General features: G+C 42.8%; 1 protein-coding gene across 7 annotated transcripts in view; it reads left to right on the forward strand.

The window, feature by feature from the left end:
* The window catches only part of chd6 (chromodomain helicase DNA binding protein 6), a 350247-nt gene that overhangs the window by 229166 nt on the left and 100256 nt on the right, over positions 1 to 20825 (forward strand). For all 7 annotated transcript variants that reach the window (XM_073062265.1, XM_073062264.1, XM_073062266.1 and 4 more), the window contains 7 exons: positions 1784 to 2027; positions 3607 to 3783; positions 8947 to 9090; positions 12300 to 12555; positions 13440 to 13650; positions 15570 to 15765; positions 20095 to 20259. In XM_073062265.1, the coding sequence (XP_072918366.1) occupies positions 1784 to 2027; positions 3607 to 3783; positions 8947 to 9090; positions 12300 to 12555; positions 13440 to 13650; positions 15570 to 15765; positions 20095 to 20259 (1393 nt within the window). The remainder of the gene's footprint in view (positions 1 to 1783; positions 2028 to 3606; positions 3784 to 8946; positions 9091 to 12299; positions 12556 to 13439; positions 13651 to 15569; positions 15766 to 20094; positions 20260 to 20825) is intronic.

Raw genomic sequence — 20825 nt, forward strand, 5'->3', positions numbered from 1 at the left:
AAGGGAATATCCTGATAGGGTGAGACCAAATGGGTTAACGTGACAGTGAGAAGTTTCTTTGCTGTGTCTAATCCTATCACAGACATTCCTTCTTTTTCATCCTCTCATTTTCCCCTGTTCACATTCAAGAGAAAATCTGCAGATGCTGGAAATCCAAGCAACACACACAAAATGCTGAAGGAACTCAGCAGGTCAGGCAGCATCTATGGAAAAAAAGTACAGTCAATTTTGTCCTGCCAAAGGGTCTCAGCTCGAAACATCAACTGTGCTTTTTCCCGTAGATGCTGCCTGGCCTAAGAGTTCCTCCAGCATTTTGTGTGTTGCTCTCCTGTTCACATGCTTTTTTTCTCATTCCATTCAAGGTCTTTGAGCTGAAACTGTAACTCAGTTTTGTTCCTGTTGATGTTACTCAACCTACCAAGTGCTTCATTGTCTTTTTGTTTTGCATTTCCAGCAACTGCAGCTTTTTGCTCCACTTTTCTTAGATCACTTGTCATTTGTAATCATGGAAGAAAGGATTTGATGCATCTGTGCTTGTAGTTTTTATTGTGCGAGTTAAGGTGGCAAAGCTGCCTTACTTTCCCAATAGTTATGGTGCTGGATACAAGGGTAATATTACAAGTTAGGCAGGGTGTGCAGAGCTCTGCTCATACAGAGGAATAGAAGGTTGCTTCTCTGAAGGACCTCAGAAAACCAATTTCGATGTAGGTACAAGTCTCAAATAACTAGATTGGTTGAGTTTTGATAGGAATTTCATCACTTCACTGTAGTACTGCAGGGATGGGACACATACAGCAAGGTTTTAATAAAAATAGACAAGAGTGAGAAGCTACCCCCCCCAACCCATTTCCATAGAAGGTTTACATAGGAAGGATACAGGCAACCACCCCACCCCCTCCCGGGTTTCCATTGGAAAGATCCAGGCCTCACCCCCCGCCCCCCACCATATCCACAGGAAGTTTGCTGGTGTCCCCTTCAGTTTCTGTGGAAGGATACAGGTGCCCCCTTCCCCTGAATCCTCGGTTACCAGGGAAATGTATAGTTGTACTCTCAGTTCTATTTGGTTGCCTCTTCCCCCTGATTGAGCTCATTGTATGACATAACACTGTAGGACTTGGTGTAAAATTTGCATTTAAAAACATGGTTGCTTGGTAACTGAATAATGTGAGGAGATCTGTTCTAAAGGGGCAGTAATGGGGTTCCAGTGATAATAGGGCCTTTGGTGTACCTATCCAGCAGTGAAGGGGGGAATATATCATGGCTCTCCTGTCCCCTGCCCCACAGCAAGTGTTGGGAAGCCTACTGTGATTTAGCATTCTCCCTCACGTAGCTGCAGTTATCTACCGTCTGCACACCCTGTCTCAGTGTGGTGCTGGTGCATGCTTGGATAGATGGAGAGGACACAGCCTGGAAGAAAAAAGTGAGTTATTTTGTGAGGAGAGGAGAAGGGAGGAGCATAGTGACCTTGTGTCCAGTCGTCATTGATCATAGATTCCCTGATGTGATGTATCTTGTAATTTGCTTGCTTTGTTGCCCTGGTACTGTGGGCCATCCCGTTTCTCTATTCCTGGGCTCTGTGGGTCTTACCCGTGGTGCTGTGGGCCTTCCCATTTCTGTACCCCCTGGGCTTTGGGCTCTGTGGAATCCCACCGACCCCCCCACCTCCAGCACTGTGGCCTCCTGGTGCTCCGCGTCTCCTTTGACCTCTGTCTTTCTCTTCTTCCCACTGTTACAATTATTTTCCCTCCCGGCTTATAAGTTTTTGAAAATTTATATTTTTCAGAAAAAATTGCATCCTGGCGGATGAAATGGGTCTGGGGAAGACAATCCAATCAATTACATTTCTGTATGAAATATACTTGATGGGAATCCGGGGCCCTTTCCTCATTATTGCACCTCTCTCCACAATAGCCAACTGGGAGCGGGAGTTCCGCACGTGGACGGAGGTAAATGTCATCGTATACCACGGGAGTCAGATCAGTCGGCAGATGATTCACCAGTATGAAATGCACTACAAGGACTCTGAGGTGAGGCTTTCTGTCGTGCAGATGGGTGACCACGGATGTTCAGTAGTTTTTCTGCATGGCTGTAGTTTTTATTACTGCAATATAATCCTGTTTGTAAATAAAAGGGAATTGTGTAAACACTGGAAATCTAAAATAGAAATGCATAGGAAACTCTGAAAGGTTAATGCTTTGAGCCAAATTGCAACAACTTGTATTTATAGACATGTAATGCATTTTTAGAACTTGTATTCCTGTTTACAAAGTGTCATCAACCTCATTCTGGGACCTGTGAAAATTTAAATTCTTATTACCCGGGATTGTAAAAGAAGTCTTTGTGCTACAGAATGGTGGGTGCCTGGAGTGTACCAGGTGGGGTGGTGGCAGAGGCAGATACATTAGGGACGTTTAGATAGGCATATGGATGTGAGGAAGGTGGAGGGATATGAACATTGTGTAGTCAGGAGAGATTAGCTCAGTTGACCATTTGATTACTAATTTAATTAGTTTGGTACAACCTTGTGGCTCTAAAGGCCTGTTCCTGTGCTGTACTGTTTTATTCCTATGATAGCCACTCTGAAGTTCCTGATAATTTAGGAAGAGTTAAACACAAGGCAGAACGTGTTGATGTTTGACTTCATCAGTAAAACAAGGTTAGGGTGGTTGAATCTTTGAAGCAGCATTTGTTTCTCACGGAAAGAGGACTGTAGGCGATAAGAATGACAGGAATAATTCTGCTGCTATTCTAGCATTCTAGTGAGTGCCACTGGGTCACCAAGCTGAGTGTGCTGAATTAGGACTGCCTTCTGACTATTGGCAGCAACAACTCAGGATATTATTGATGGTGCAGAATAGCTGCCTTTTCTTTTCACTGAATCTGAATCATCATTAGAGATGTAGACTTGTGATGGCTGTTGGTCTAAAGAAAAAAACTGAACAGGAATGGTGTGCTTATATGTCAGCTGTAGTTCAGTGACCTAGCTGTCTTACCAGTCTTGAGTTGGAAGTGTTGCATTCAAATCCTACTTAAAAGAAAACTGCGTGGTTACACTGAGTGTGGTGAGGGAATGCCACACATTGAGAGGCAATTTGGAAGGAATTCTGCCTTGTCAGAGGGGCTGCAGATGGAATTCTGCATTGTTGGAGGAGCTTTTCTGAAGGAGCATGGTACTAAGAGGGTATTACAGTGGGGTGTCTGACAGCACATGCTGCACTGTCTGACGTATTAAGGGAGTTCCACACACATATGGCCAGTGTTGAGGAGAGGTTTGCTACCAGATGGATGGAGAGATGAATAGAATTTATCCCTGACACCTGAGACCAGTATTCATCATTCAGTCCACAACAGTTTAAATAAAAATAGCAAATTATCTGGTTGCTAACACATTACTGTTTTTGGTAACTAGCTGTGTGCAAAATTGACATGTCTACCTTCCTATTGTGTCCACATTTCAGAGGATCCTCATCAGTTGCATATTTCTGAGAATTCTATGATCGTGAAAGGCTCTGTGGAAACCCAAGTCTTTTAGTTCTTGCTTGTATCTAGGCTTAACACTCAGATTCTGGCTAATGTGACTTCATTGTTTTTTCCTCAACCTTGCAGGGTGTTCCCATCCAGGGAATTTTCAAATTCAATGCAATAATTACCACCTTTGAAATGATCTTGGCTGACTGTCCTGAGCTGCGAAAAATCCACTGGAGTTGTGTGATCATTGACGAGGCCCACAGGCTGAAGAACAGGAACTGTAAGCTGCTGGAGGGTCTCAAGCTCATGGCTCTGGTGAGGATCCTGATGACCCTTTGACCTTCATATGAAGAGCAAATTCAAGGACAAGGGTGGTGTACACTAGATCATGACAAACTTGTCCTCTTCCTGGGTTGATTGTGAAGAATTGAATAGGCTTGCAGTGAATGAGAGATTATAGAGACAAAGAAAATGAATAGCCTGTATTCTCTAGTATTTAGAAGAATGAAAAATATTAGAATGTAAAATTTTAGGCAAATTGATGAGATATGATGTTCAGAAGCTGTTTCTGTTGGCTGAGGACTCTAGAATTAGCAGGTGTTGGGCCAAGTCATTGGGTATATTTAAAACAGAGGTTAATAGGTCCTTGGTTAGTCAGGGCATCAAAGGTTTATCGGTTGAAGGCAGGGAATGGGGTTGAGAGGAATTATAAATTAGCTATGATGCAATGGTGGAGTAGACTTGATGGGCCAAGTGGCTAAATTCTGCTCCTATGTCTTATATTCTATATTCTTATATTGATTGTTTGCAACTAAGGTGAGAAATGTCCTCCTGCAGAGGTTTGTGAACAGTCTGTTTCAGCCTTGAGATGACTCAGCATCACTTTCCATCTAAATTAGTGGTCACCAACCTTTTTATGCCCAAGATTCCCTACCTCGGCCTTAGTGAAAGGCAAGATTGACCCCAGATCAATTAGTTACATGCATGTGCACTGGAGCAGAAGAGACCGGAAGTAAAACCCCGCAACGCTGAAGTAGAAATAATGTATAAACACCGGGTGTGCCCACCCTTTTTTGCACTGCGGACCGGTTTAATATTGACAATATTCTTGTGGACCGACTGACGGGGGGTGGGGGGTGGTGGTGGTGTTAAACACGACCAGAATACAGTGATACTCGAAGCAGGTTCCTTATGTCCAGTCTATTCCGCAATTTAGTTTATGCGGCTCCCGGCAGTTAGCTTCTGTCCCGCTTGCTCATGTTTTTTCCGCTGAAAAAGCTCAACAGGTTCGTCTCTAAGTGCAGGGTGCTTGGACTCAAGGTGCCAAAGCAGTTTTGAGTGCTTCATTGCCTCATTAAATAGCCTTCCAGCCCGAACTCCAGCTTTCCGCCCGCCGGCCGCCAGCTGCCTTGGCCAGGTGTGGCTGGTCGTGGGTGGGGTGAGAGGACAAGGTCAGGGCTGGAGGTCCCCATGCCAGGTCCGCGGCGGTCATAGTCCGGAGAGAGCTACTGACCAAGTGAGAATGCGACAGGGCACCTGCCCGCCCCCATTGTAGGATCTATCAGCCGACAAAACTTTGTTTCAGTAGATCACAGCGAGGTAGCTGCTCTGCTACTTACGAAGCCCTGAGCCCGAATTAGTTTGTCTGCGAATATTTCAGCACCGGTGTGCTAAACAGGTTTAGAGGCGGCGCCCATCTGTCCGCGCTCCAGGCCAGCAGCAATGGCACTTCCTGCCAGCCATATGAGGCGGCCAGTGATCCCTGGCGCGGTGTCTAGGTGACTGATGACCTCGCATGCATTCAAGTTCAACAGTGGGGAGCTACACGCATGCGCACTGGGCAGAAAGAACGGGACTAAAACCCTGCAACCCAGAAACAATCTCTCAACAGTATTTGTGTATTTATTTTTCTTTTTTTTTCGGGATCTACTGGAAAATTCTCAAAGATCAACCATTCGATCGCAATCGATGGGTTGGCGACCACTACTCTAGATGCTGGAGTCTATTCGAGGCTGAAATAGGCTTGAAAATCAAAATTCTTGATGACTGAATGGATGTTGAGACAAGATTGGCTACTATCTTAATGACAATTCGTGAGGCTATATAGTCTGTTCCTCCTATCTCTCATTCTTATTCAGTCCAGCTAAACTGCAGGCTGAAGATGCCAGGAACCCATCTAGTTCAAGAACCTCAAAGTCAGGAGCACAATCCAGAGATTTGCCCAGCCTTCCTTGAGATTGGTAAATGGCCAATGCCTCAATTACAGAAAAGCAATAGTGTGGACCATTGACAGTGAGGTGTTCAGAATGAGCTGTGGGATGCGGGAGAGTGGGTAGAAAGAAAATTTTGGAGAATGGTGCATTGTTAACGATAGAAGGGAGAGGGCAAAGGAGATGGATGGCGGAATGGACAGATAAGATGTTCAGAGAAAGTTAGTAGGGTTTGGTAGTGCTTGGGGATGTGAGGATGGATTTGAAGATTGTGGATAGGAGCCTTTTGCTACACTGTGATCAGGAACTTGATGTGCCATGCACAGCTTTAAATTCCTTTTACCAAATGAGATGTAATTGAGTTTTTTCAGAAAGGATTGGTGAACCAGGTTCATCTGTCCTCCCACACCTGTCTGCTGTGTTTTAATTATTCACTTGCAGGATCTAGGCAACACAGGCAAGGCCAGTATTTATTGTCTCTTCCTAGCAGGCCATGAGAAGGTAGTCTTGAACTGCTGCAGCTTTCCTGGTACCTCAGGCTTCAGGCTGAGTGGTCTGGGGATTGTGATGTTCTTCTCAACGAGAGGCATGTTCTTTGACCCTGGAACTCTTTGGTCGGGGCAGAGTGGTGGGGAGGTCATTTCTGAGGGATTTACCTTGCTGAATCTTCTGCAGTCACTTTTAGTCAATGGATAAGCATCAATGAATAAACATTGCTGAGGGCAGTGTTTATTGCCCCTCCCTAATTGTTCTTGAGATCATGGTGCTGTAATTGTTTTCTCATGTACAGTATCTTTCAGTGTTCTGCATTGCAGTCCTGGCTTTGGGTAATGTTGGCTGATGATCCCGATGGGGCATCACATTGCCAGAAGTCACTTTCATTACATGACACATGAATGTCAGGTCCCAGTTTCCTGCCTGGAGCTTTGAAGAATCCCCAGTCATTGTCTAAAGACAAGGCTCCTAGTTGATGTCCCCACCATACCCAGGAACCTCCAACATAGCCCACTCAACTTGCTATTCCACATGCTCATAGAGTCATAGCACACTACAGCACAAAAAAAGCCCATCTAGTCCCATTGACCCACAGCTCCATACCCCTCCGATCCACATATCTATTCAAATTTCTGGAAAAGGCTCCAAAAGCATTTCTAAAAAACATGAGTGTTTATTAGTCCACAGTAAGAGAAACCTGCACGCACCACTTGCACTAGCAGCTTATTCCATACTTTCACCATGAAATTTCCCCCTTCTGGTTGTAGTTTCAGTCTGCTTACATTTACCCTATCTATATTCCTCATAGTTTTGTATATAGTTGCAAGAAAAAGTTTGAAACTTTGCAATTACTGGTTTTCGGCATTAATTACTCATAAAATGTGGTCTGATCTTTATCTAAGTCACAAGAATAGACAAACACAATCTGCTTAAACTTTTAACACACAGACAGTTGTACTACTTGTCAATACTGAGTACACCATTTAAACAATCATAGTCTGTGTTCAAAAAAGTATGTAATCTTCTGGGATAATGCGTCTACAAAATCTATTTGGAGTCAGGTGTTCCAATCAATGAGATGAGATTGGAGGTGTGGGTTGTAGAGGGGCCCTGCCCTATTAAAAAAAGGACACTCAAAATTAGGTTCCTGGCAGAGCCTGCTCTTCTCATGAAAGATCTATTTATGTGTACCGTACGTCTATCAAAACAACTTTCAGAGGACTTTAGAAGAATTGTAGAGATGCATGAAGATGAAAAAGGCTACAAAAGCATTTCCAAAGACCTGAGTGTTCATCACTGCACAGTAAGAGAAATTATTGTCTGCAAATGGAGGAATCTCAGTACTGTTGCTACTCTCCCTAGGAGTGGGCGTCCTGCAAAGATCACACCAAGAGCACAATGTGCAATGCTGAAGGAGGCAAAAAAGAACCTAAGGGTAACAGCAAAAGACCTGCAGAAATCTCTAGAATGTGCTGAAGTCTTTGTTTATGTGTCCACTATAAGAAAAACACTGAACAGCAATGGTGTTCATAGAAACACACCACGGAGGAAACCATTGCTCAATAAAGACATGAAAAGTACAATTGTTTGTGTGTTATTAGTTTAGGCAGATTGTCTATGTCTATTTTTATGACTTAGATGAAGATCAGACCATATTTGATGACTAATTAATGCAAAAAACTAGATAATTATAAAGGGTTCACAAGCTTTTTCTTGCAACTGTATCCCCTACACTCCAGTGAATAAAGTCTAAACCTATTCAGTTTTTCCCTATAACTCAGGTTCTCAAGTACTGCTAACATCCGTGTAATTTTTTAAAATCTTTTGCATGTAAATGTTGCTTGTATCTTTAATCAGTTTAGGCTTTGATATTAAATATCACTTTGCATTTAAGTAGCATCTTAAAGGAATCAAGTACCCTAATGTGCTTTAGAACATGGAGCTAAGTTTTATGTCATGAAGGGGGGGGGAAGCTGTTGGAAGGTTTTAAGGAGGGAATAACAGCTGAAAACACAATCAGTATTTGTGAAGTTGGTATATTTGGACATGGTCACACGGCCAAATAAGAGTAGTGGTTAGATTGGAAGAAATTACAAATAGAGAGGGCTGAGGCAGTGAGGGGGATTTGTAAAAATGATGTAAGTTCTAAAAGGCGTTACGAGACCTGAAGCTACTGTAGATCTTTGAGCACAATGGTTAAATGGGGATTTAGTGTGAGGTTGAATGTGGGAAATAATGTTTTTGGCAAGTGTAAGATGAGGCATTGGACTGGTCAGGTCATGCCTGTATTAGGTGGAAAATAATCACTTGGTCTAAAGCTGAGTCAATTCATTTGGAGCTAAGGGGATATTTTAATGTGCTGAAAAATAGAAAACCACAAGCTCTGCTGAGAATGTTCAACAGCATCTGAGATCTGCTTAATATTGTATAAACAGTCAGTCTAATTATGAGGAAGCAACAAATTAGGTGAAACCTGGGTGGCTTTGAGAGTTAAATTGTGTCCCGGGGTGATCACCAGGTGTTCTGTTTATGTCAGACATAGAAATCATTAGGATTGGGTAAATTAAGCTCCGGCGTTTCTACGTTTCTGAAGTGCCAGTCAATCATAGGTTGTGCATGTTTAATCTTCAACTCTGGATTAATTTTCTTCAAGGTGAAAAGTAATTAATGGAATCTAAGTGGTGATTTAATGTTATAATGTGGGAGTGTCAGACACAATTTTACCCTCTCACCTGCCCTTTCTTGCTGTCTTGTTTTCTCCTTTCCTATTTAGGAACATAAAGTCCTTCTGACTGGAACTCCTTTGCAGAACACAGTGGAAGAGCTTTTCAGCTTGTTAAATTTTCTGGAACCTGTTCACTTCCCTTCTGAGTCTACCTTCATGGAGGAGTTTGGAGACCTGAAGACTGATGAGCAGGTATGCAAGATCATGCTGTAGTGGTGGTTGGCCATCTTGGAAGGGCAAGAATAGAAGGTAGCCATCAGCCTCCCACTGGCTGTCAGTCAGTTTCATCATGGGTAGTTTATACTCACACCGATTCCTTTATGCTTACTCTTATCACAAGACTCTAATTTTAATATTTTAGACTCTCCTAGCAGGGGAAATACTTTTTCTTTCATTACCTTATCAAATCCTTGTGTAAACTTGAACAATTCAAGTAGGTTTACCTTCTAATGTTTGATACTTCAGAAAATATAAGGCTTGTCAATGTTAACAGTGCTTCAAATTTATCCTTTTAAGCTCTGATGTATTTCTGGTGAATATGTGGTGCCCTGCCTCTAAGGCCAGTTTACCTGCGGTCTAGTGCCCTAAATACTGCAGTTACTTCCAGTGGGATCTATACACGGCAGTGTACAGCTGAAGTTTCACTTTCTTACTCAAGTACACCATAGGTAAGCAGCATAAGGTTCAAAAGGAGAATTGATAGACTTGTGGAGAGAGGAAAACGTTGCAGGAGGGGGATTTCTCAGTTGCAGATTGACTGAATGGTTACATCCTGTCTCATAATAATTAAACAAATGTTGTCTTTATTTTCTGGTGCATAAAAGTAAGTCTTGGGCAGTTATACAGGGTACTGGTGAGGCCACACCTGGAGTTTTGGTCTCTTTATTAAAGAAGGGATGTACTGAAATGTTAGAAAATGAGGCTGGCCAAGGTAATGGAAGCAAAGGTGAAAATCCTGGGGTCCTCTGTACATTTGAGGCCTACAATGTTTTACTAGAATGTTACCTGAGTTTCAGCACCTAAGTTACAGAGAAAGACTGAACAAGTTAGGTCTTTATTCTTTGGAGCGTAGAAGGTTGAGGGGGATAGATAGAGTTGACGTGAATAGGCTTTTTCCATTGAGAGGAGATTCAAACAAGAGGACATGAGTTGAGACTTAGGGGGCAAAAGTTTAAGGGTAACACGAGGGGGAATTTCTTTACTCAGAGAGTGGTAGCTGTGTGGAATGAGCTTCCAGTAGAAGTGGTAGAGGCAGGTTCGGTATTGTCATTTAAAGTAAAATTGGATAGGTATATAGACAGGAAAGGAATGGAGGGTTATGGGCTGAGTGCGGGTCAGTGGGACTAGGTGAGAGTAAGCGTTCGGCACGGACTAGAAGGGCTGAGATGGCCTGTTTCCGTGCTGTAATTGTTATATGGTTACAAACAGTAATGGATACAGCCTAGCCCATCATGGTTAACGCCCTCCCAACCATTGACACATGTACATGGAGAACTGTCGCAGCAAAGCATTGTCCGTTATCAAAGATCCCCACCATTGAAGCCATTGTCTTTTCTTGCTGCTGCCATTAGGAAGAAGGTACAGGAGCCTCAGGACCTATACCACCAGGTTCAGGAACAGTTATTACCCCATAGAGTGGGTAACTTCACTTATCTTGACACTGAACTGATTCCACGATCTATGGACTCACTTCCAAGGACTCCACAACTCATGTTCTCAATATTTATTACTTATTCATTATTATTTTGTGTTTTTTCCCTTTTTTTAATTTGCACAATTTTGTGCCTTACACATTCGTTGTTTGACTATCTTTGTGGAGTTTTTCATTGATTTTATTGTTTCTTTGTATTTACTGTGAATGCCAGTAAGAAAACGAATCTCAGGGTAGTATATGGTGACATATAAGTACTTTGATAATAAATTTACTTTGAACTGTTGAAAGACCTGCCAACTACATTGAGGAGTGACCAAAACATCCTTCATTCTAGGCACCAGAAATGCACTGGATAGATGTATCAGTAACAGAATCACCAGGATAGTTCCAGGGATTAAGTGATGGTTTTATAAAAAAATGTTGAGGAGTTTGGGTCTGTACTTGTGCTCATCAATATGAGGCAGGGGTGATCTAAGAAAACCTGGGCGTAACAAGGTAGGAACTGAAATGATGTTTCCCCTTAAGGGTACATACTTGAACAATAAGGATGTCCATTTATGAAGTGAATTTATTCTGAGTGCCATTAATTTTTGGACTTAGCTGTAGGGTTGAATATGTTCAAGACTGAAACTGGCAGAATTTTGATTAATAGTGGTGTCGGGTGAGAGGGAAGAGGCAACATTGTGGAGCCAAGGATCCAGTGAGCCTACCTCTGCACATCTGCTTATGTTTGTATCACTAAGAAAATTTTATTGTGCATCTAGATAAACTTAATTTCTTGAATTCAAGTTGCCTAGCTGCTGTGGTGGAATTCAGTCTCATAGCTACATAGCTAGTTCAAACCTCAACAAGACTGCTTGCACAATTCAAGCTTCTGACATTTGGTTTATGTAAACTGAATCAAACTCACTGCTGCCAATGCAGGGCTTAGCAAGCTCTCCACTGGTGAAAGTGCAACCTCTCAAATGAGAAGTTAACCTGAGCACATGTGTTCATAAACAGAATGTGAAAATGAGCAGGGTCTGTTGTCCAGAATGTCTCAGTCTTGCTTTTGAACCTTGCGGTGCCCAGGTTGACAGGTGTATTTACCTTGACTTTAATGCTCCCTGCATGTTTTGCTCAAGGGGTGGTTGTAAATACCTGAAGAGCTTGTTTTGAGAAACAAGGTTTCGCCACCATGCCCAGTGACAAACTGTGCAAGACAGGTTACAATATTCCAGAGCTGCTAGAATTAGAGTGGTCAAGAATTCAGTGGTTGAGATCTAAGGTTTCATCCTCATGCTGAGAAAGTGCAGTGGTTTGAAAGCTCCAGTGTAAAGTCTATGGTCAAATCAGCATGTGTGTACTCGATGAAAATCAGAGAATTTGTTATGTCTGCTGACATTTTCCCTCCTTTCTCCAGCTACATCGATCTACAGCCATGTATCTTCACTGTGTTGGAGTCAAAATGGTTTATTGTTTCCCATTCCTTCTTCCATTATACACTTACTGCTGCCTTATTGCTGTAAACCAATACCTACCAAATAATTTGGGCTTCTCTCCACTTTTTATTTAACTGTGTCTGTAGTCTGGGTTGTGCACTGTCACTCTGACCCTTCTGCTGCAGTTTGAAATTGCCTCCAGCCTTCCAAGTCTAAAATGTTAAGAATTTCCTTTGCTTTGCATTGGTTTTGGATTGGTTGGGCTGGAAAAATGCCCAGGAAGAAGTTATTGACAGAGTTGTAACAGAATCCTTCCCCTATGGTAGGTGAAGAAGCTGCAGGCTGTGCTGAAACCCATGATGCTTCGAAGACTGAAGGATGATGTGGAGAAAAATCTGGCTCCAAAGGAGGAGACCATTATTGAAGTGGAACTGACCAACATCCAGAAAAAATATTACAGGGCCATCCTGGAGAGGAACTTCTCTTTCTTGGCCAAAGGGGCTAACCAGGCTAACATGCCAAACCTGCTGAATACCATGATGGAGCTGAGAAAATGCTGTAACCACCCCTACTTGATAAATGGTAAGTCCATGTATTACGCTTAACTTCATACTGTTACTGCCTCATCATTGTATCAGGATGCCTCCTCAGCCTCTGCAGGGCTCATCTCTAAATTCCTCCACAATTTCTGACCTCCTCCACCTCTGGCTTTTCTTCCATCAACCATTTTGTTGCTCTTCCACTGGCAGCTGTGCATTCATACTAGTGACTAAATCTCTCAATTTACTTGCTTCTCCTTTAAAACTCTTCTTAAAATATACATCCTATCCTTTTGTCACCCTCTCTACTATCTCATTAGGTAGCTTGGGTTAAGGCTTTATTTAATGAAACTGCTCTTTAAGTGTCTGTTTCCAAAATGCAACCAGAATGTTTTACATTAAGTGTTCCGTTTTGGGACTGAAAACTGTGACTTTTGTAAATGGGTGATTGATGGTTGGTGCAGATTAAATGGGCGAAAGGTCTATTTCAATGCTGTATCTCTTTGTAACACAGTCTATTCAAACTTGTATCCTATATGACCATGTAAGACATTTAAGAACAGAACAATTGTTCCCCTGATTGCTTCACTGAGTTGTACAAAATGAATGCTCCAGGTTTAGTCTCTAACAGATAGTGTTAACTAACATCTCAAGTGTCATCACATCTGCAGACATTGTAAGAACTGGTTCTCTCTCCTGTTGGATATTGTCCTCATTGGGTCCCATTGTTAATGTTAATAGATGGGTGCAGTGTCCAACATGGACAGATCAGGTACAGCATGTCCTGTGCTGTTTTCAGTGTTGGGGCCCTATGTGCACCACTGTTATTGCAAATTGGAATGCAGAGGGCAGCAGTTAGAACTCTTGAAATAGAGCTGCTTTTGGAGAGAATATGTAATGAAAGCTTTGAATTTTGATTCCTTCCAGGTGCTGAAGAGAAAATCCTGGATGAATTCCGTGAGGTGCACAATCCTGAGGCTCCTAATTTCCAGCTTCAGGCCATGATTCAGGCTGCAGGAAAGCTGGTGTTGATCGATAAGCTTCTGCCTAAACTGATTGCTGGCGGGCACAAAGTGCTCATCTTCTCCCAGATGGTTCGCTGCCTGGATATACTTGAAGATTACCTCATCCACAGACGGTGAGCTGCGACAAGCTGCTTGTCTTTGTCAGACAGAGCAAGGCCTTGCCTCTGTTAAGGTTACTGCTTATTCGAGTTAAGCTAATTTCAATGCCTGCTATTCTGTTAAATATGAATCCTTAAAATTTTTGATGGAGATGAGAAGAACACTTGATCCTATTCAGATGGTATAATTGAAGTTTCCTTGCTCTTTGGCAGTAATCCAAGTGAATCAAAGAGTGTAACTTGCTTGAGCAAGCTGGAAGAGGCATTTGATGGATCCCTTGTGAGTGGACAGAAACGATCTTACTGTATTTTGCCAACAGGCACTTAGTGACACCTGCTGGATGGTGGATGTGATATTGACCTATATAATCAAGAAGCCATAAGACATTGGAGCAGAGTTAGGCCATTCAGCCCATTGTATCTGTACTCCCATTCCATCATGGCTGATTTATTATCCCTCTCAACCCCATTCTCCTGCTTTCTGTCTGTAACCTTTGATACCCTGACTAATCAAGAATTAATCAAACTCCTCTCTAAATATACAGAATGACTTGACTGCCACAGATTCAGCACCCTCTGGATAAAGAAATTCCTCCTTATCTCAGTTCTAAATGGACGTCCCTCTATTCTGAGCCTGTGTCTTTTAGTTCTAGACTCTTTCCCTCATAGGAAACATCCTCTCCATGTCTACGCTGCCTAGGCTTTCAATATTCGGTAGGTTTCAATAAGATCCTCATTCTTCTAAACGCCAGTAGTACAGGCCCAGACCCATCAAACATTCCTTGCACGTTAACCAGTTCATTTTCGGGATCATTCTTGCAAACTACCTCTGGACCCTCTCCAATGCCAGTACATCCTTTCTTAGATATGGGGCCCAAACTGCTTACAATGCTAACAGTAATAGAGAAACGATAATACTTACCCATCTCAGTCTGAATCTGATAGCTGTGTTGTCATTGGCTTTCCTTGTAGTTGAGATGGGGAAGGCTGTAAAAGTAACTTCAAGTGTATCCTGTATATCAGAATCACTGGCTCCATGGAGTGATGGTAATGGAGAGAATGGATTTTAACTTCAAAGAGCAACGCATAAAATCCTGGAGGAACTCACCAGGTCAGGCAGTATCTATGACACTTCAATAAGGGTTTTGACCTGAAATGCCAACTGTCCATTCCCCTCCATAGATGTTACCTGACCTACTGAGTTCTTCCAGTGTGTTACACCAGATATCCAGCATCTGCAGTCACTTGGGTCTCCAGTTAACTTCAGGAACACTTTTCCTTCCCCTTTGGTTGCTCCCTAACCTGTGATCTTTAGCTCCTAGTGAGGGAAGGACAGCATATCTTCAAAGTTCAAATTACGTATGTGGTCACCTTATACTACGCTGAGATTAATTTTCTTGTGGGTGTTCGTGGTAGAACAAAGAAATACAATAAGAGTCAATGAAAAAGTACTCACAAACAAGGATTGACAAACAACCAATGTACAAAATCAGACAAGCTGTGCAAATAGAAAAAAATAATAAATAAACAAGTAAATAAATTATGAGTTGTAGAAGCCTTGAAAGTGAGTCCATAGGCTATGGAATCAGTTTGGTATTGAGGTGAGTAAAGTGATCCACACTTGGGATTTGCAATAGCTAATATGTTACACCTGACTTGGAGATGTATCCCATTCTCTACCATCATTGGCTGTGAGTCCTGTAGCAAAGGGCTGCTCTCTGCTGTGGGGCAGGGAGGCCTTTACAACAACAGCTATATCCCACAGATGTGTTGGGGAAGAAGCAAAGGGAGTTGTGAATTGAGGGAATATTTTTGGAAAAATTTATGAATTTTTGAAGGCCAGCACTTGTAATTAACTGAAGAGGCTCTTTTAATGCTCTAAGTTTCTATGTACAAACATGCTGGTTGACACATTCAACCTGTGGTTCTTTTAGGTACACCTATGAGCGAATTGACGGCCGGGTGAGGGGGAACTTGAGACAAGCTGCGATTGATCGCTTCTCCAAGCCAGACTCCGACCGCTTTGTGTTTCTGCTGTGCACCAGGGCAGGTGGTCTTGGAATTAATCTGACTGCAGCAGATACCTGTATCATCTTCGATTCGGATTGGAACCCTCAGAATGACTTGCAGGTGAGTCTTGCAGAGAGACACACTAGGAAAGTTCCTGTACCAGGAAAAGCTAATCAGTCTGCCCCTAGACACTGGTTTCTGCTCTACCATAACTGAGCACCCACCACATGCTCAGTGCAGAACTATCTCCACCTATATCAAATTCTGAAATCCTGTGGGGATTTTGTAATCCTGGTAGATTTTATTGCATTAAATTAACTACAAGTCAGAAAGGCTAATTAAGAATTCTTTAAGATATGCAAGCAAATAAGAAATAATGAGGTTTAATTGAGGAGTATAAAACTAACCCTATTCTTGACCAGGGTTCCCAACCTTTTTTATGCCACGGACTAATACCATTAAGCAAGTGGTCCGTGGACCCCAGGTTGGGATCCTCTGCTCTAGGCCATCTAAACAGAAAGGATCCATATTCCTAAGTAGATAAGCCTACAAGAGGAGAGGCTGTACTTGATCTAGTGTTTGGAAGTGAACCTGGTCAGGTGTCAGATCTCTCAGAGAGCATTTTGGAGATAGTGATCACAGTTCCATCTCCTTTACCATAGCATTGGAGAGGAATAGGAACAGACAAGTTAGAAAGGCATTTAATTGCAGTAAGGGGAAATAAGAGGCTATCAGGCAGGAACTTGGAAGCATAAATTGGGAACAGATGTTCTCAGGGAAATGTACAGCAGAAATATGGTAAATGTTCAGGGGATATTTGTGTGGCATTCTGCACAAGTACATTCCAATGAGACGGAAAGGATGGTAGGGTACAGGAACTGTGGTGTACAAAGGCTGTTGTAAATCTAGTTAAGAAAAGCTTACCAACGGTTCAAAAAACTAGGAAATGATAGAAATCTAGAAGATTATAAGGCTAGCAAGAAGGAGCTCAAGAAGGAAATTAAGAGAGCCAGAAGGGGCCATGAGAAGGCCTTGATGGACAGGATTAAGGAGAACCCCAAGGCATTCTACAAGTATATGAAGAGCAAGAGGATAAGATGTGAGAGAATAGGACCAATCAAGTGTGACAGTGGAAAAGTGTGCATGGAACTGGAGGAGATAGCACAGGTACTTAATGAATGCTTTGCTTCGGTATTCACTACGGAGAAGGATCTTGGCGATTGTAGGGATGTCTTGCAGTGTGCTGACAAGATTGAGTATGTAGATATTAAGAAAGAGCTTTTGGAAAGTATCAAGTTGGATAAGACACTGGAACCGGATGAGATGTACCCCAAGCTACTGTGGGAGGCGAGAGATTGCTGAGCTTCTAGTGATAATCATTGCTTCATCAATGGGGACGGGAGAGGTTCCGGAGGACTGGAGGGTTGTGGATGTTGTTCCCTTATTCAAGAAAGGGAGTAGAGTTAGCCCTGGAAATTATAGAGCAGTGAGTCTTACTTTAGTGGTTGTTAAGTTGATGGAGAAGATCCTGAGAGGCAGGATATGAACATTTGGAGAGCCATAATATCATTAGGAATAGTCAGCATGGCTTTATCAAGGGCAGGTCGTGCCTTACGGGCCTGATTGAATTTTTTGAGGATGTAACTAAGCACATTGATGAAGGTAGGGCAGTAGATGTAGTGTATATGGATTTCAGCAAGCATTTGCTAGGTACCCCATGCAAGGCTTATTGAAAAAGTGAGGAGGCATGGGATCCAAAGGGACATTGCATTGTGGATCCCGAATTGGCTTGCTCATGGAAGGCAAAGAATGTATGTAGATGGGTCATGTTCTATATCGAGGCCGGTGACCTGTGGTGTGCCTCGGATCTGTTCTGGGACCCCTACTCTTCGTGATTTTTATAAATGAGCCGGAAGTGGAGGGAAGGGTTACTAAATTTGCTGATGACACAAAGGTCGGAGGTGTTGTGTATAGTGTGGTGGGCTGTCAGAGGTTACAGCAGGACATTGATAGGACGCAAAACTGGGCTGAAAAATGGCAGATGGAGTTCAACCCAGGTAAGTGTGAAGTGGTTCATTTAGGTAGGTTGAATATGATGGCAGAATATAGTATTAATGGTAAGACTTGGCAGTGTGGAGGATCAGAGGGATCTTGGGGTCCAAGTCCATAGGACACTTAAAGCTGCTGCGCAGTTTGACTCTGGGGTTAAGGTAAACTGCACTGGCCTTCGTTATCGTGAGATTGAGGTTAGGAGCGGAGGGGTAATGTTGCAGCTATATAGGACCCTGGTCAGACCCCACTTGGAGTACTGTGCTCAGTTCGGTTGCCTCGCTACAGGAAGGATGTGGAAGCCATAGAAAGGGTGCAGAGGAAATTTACAAGGATGTTGCCTGGATTGGGGAGCATGCCTTATGAGAATAGGTTGAGTGAACTCGGCCTTTTCTCATTGGAGTGACGTAGGATGAGAGGTGGCCTGATAGAGGTGTATAAGATGATGAGAGGCATTGATTGTGTGGATTGTCAGAGGCTTTTTCCCATGGCTGAAGTGGCTAACACGAGGGCACAGTTTTAAGGTGCTTGGAAATAGATACAGAGGAGATGACAGGGGTAAGTTTACGCAGACAGCGGTGAGTATGTGGAATGGGCTGCTGGCGACGGTGGTGGAAGCGGATACGATAGGATCGCTTAAGAGACTCCTGGATAGGTACATGGAGCTTAGAAAAATAGAGGGCTATGGGTAAGCCTAGTAATTTCTAAGGTAGGGACATGTTCGGCACAGCTTTGTGGGCCGAAAGGCCCTTATTGTACTGTAGGCTTTCTGTGTTTCTATGTAGCTGGGTAGTGATCGGGGGGGCAGGGATTTAAGGTGATGAGCAGGAAGTTTTGAGTGGTGGGTGGGGGTTGTTCAAGAATAAAGAGAAATCACTCATCTAGTGAGAGCCTGAATTGGTAATGCAGACACAAACCCTTCTCATTTGTACATAATTGGATGAGCATTTGAAGAAGAAAAAAAAAGGTTAGCTTGTTACATCGAAACATACAGTGAAATGTGTCATTTGCATCAAATCAAATCAGTGAGGATTGTTCTAGCTTGCCCACAACCCGTTGGTCAGTGAAATCTGGGAGGAAACTGGTCCACCTGGAGGTCACAGGGAGAATGTACAAACTCCTTGCAGACAGTGGTGGGAATTAAATCCCTTGCCACAAGATTCAGGTGACACGTGGGAATAATGTTGTCCATGTTTGGCTGGTGTGGACACACAGTGCCAGTGAAGGAGGACCTTTCTGCTCTCAATCTCTGCTTTTATTTGTATAATTACAATTGAAGATGTAAAGGTATAATATGCATTTATTATTCAGGACTAACAAGGCAAGTTGTTGGTGATATAAGATTGTTAAGTCAAGAGAACAAATGAAAGAATGATGTGAAGGTACAGGACTGTGCGAAAGTCTTGGGCACATATTTATAGCGAAGATGCCTAACACTTGCACCGTACTGTAGTATTTTATGTATTGCACTGTACCACTGCCACAAAAATAAAACAAATTCATGACATTACTGATAATAAACCTGATTCTGATATGGGTCTCTATTATGGACTGAGAGTGAGAAGTGGGCAGGGAAAAGGGAAGGGAGAGGATAGGGATTGGGAAGTACAAGAGACATTCTTCAGTGGTTAATAAACCAATTGGAATTAAATAACTTTGTCTGGTGTCTCAAGTCTGAGTGTGTTTGTACCTGCACCACCCCCGCCCATGGCATTATTTCTCTGCCACTTATTTCACGCCCATAACGTAGCATTCCATACATTTCCAACATCCTTTGCCTCCGTTACAGACATGCTCTTCGCTCCACATTGACGAAGACAGTGTGTGTGTGCGCCTCAGACTTCTTCATAGAACTGTAGTTCAGGGCTAAAGTTCCATCTTCCATCAGTCAGGAAGCTGGGAAGTGCATCATTGTCCAACAAGAGTCAGTGAGTGAAGGGGCTAGATTTTGGGAGGGGGAGAGAGAGAGATGTCGAAGGGCTAGCCTTTGCTTCTTCACTGGTTTGACAAAATGTGGGGAGGTACTAGCTGTTTTCCCTCTGCTGTCACAGGAAAGATGAAGGAAATATTGACATGTTCGTACCCAAATAAGGCAGTGTGCACAGAAGCTGTGGTTAGAACCATGAATATTAGGTTACTTGTTCAAGTCTATTGTCATTCAACTGTATACATGCACACCACCAAATGAAACAACATTTCTCTGGAGCAGGGTGCACAACACAACACAAAAAAAAAATTAGCACAAATAAATTAACAAATAAGGTACATTTACAACTCAAGTTTAAAAAGTAAACAATATAAAGCTACAGTGTTCCCTTCAGCACTGTGTTTTGCCCTCATTCAAGCATTTCATGATTTGTTTGCTCTGCATCTTTGACACTGCCTCAACCTCTCTTCTAGGCTCAGGCTCGCTGTCACCGGATAGGACAGAGTAAAGCCGTTCAAGTGTATCGCCTCATAACCCGTAACTCATACGAGCGAGAAATGTTTGACAAGGCCAGCCTTAAGCTGGGTCTGGACAGAGCTGTACTGCAAGCAATGAATCGTAGAGGAAACACTAATGGGGTAAGTGTTCCATGTTTGACAGGTTGTGCTTTGTGAGGTGAGGGTGGTGTTGGCGTGAAGTGGAAGGGCCCACTACATCAAAGCCCAACTCAGCAAGTCAGGCTTTGCCACCAACAGTAGAACCAGTTAAGTGTGGGGGATATAAAAAACAACACATTAGGGACCACTAAGACATGGCTACTTTAAAGTCACAACTGGGTATTAAATATTTCAGGATGCAGATTAAGCAGAAACTAAAGTAAGTAAATTAATTATTAGTGACATCAGTGGCAGTGGGGCAAGGAATGCAGCTATAAGGAAAGAAAATGTGATTGTAACAGCGCAATATATTATCGGAATAATGAGAGCCTTGGCTTTTTTTAAGACTGGATAAAGACTGAGAAGTGGGGAAGATAAAATGTACGACAGTATTGACAAACAGCAAAGGCAGATGGTGTTAACAGAGTGGATGAGAAAAGGAAAGAACAAAATGCACACTCATGAAACTCCAGAAACATAAATAAATAAGGGGTCATCAGGTAGAAAAAAGGAGGCATTATTAACGACCTACACAGCCAGGAGCACAC

The sequence above is a fragment of the Hemitrygon akajei genome, chromosome 11 (genome assembly GCF_048418815.1).
Source record: "Hemitrygon akajei chromosome 11, sHemAka1.3, whole genome shotgun sequence".
NCBI classification, from domain to species: Eukaryota; Metazoa; Chordata; class Chondrichthyes; order Myliobatiformes; family Dasyatidae; genus Hemitrygon; species Hemitrygon akajei.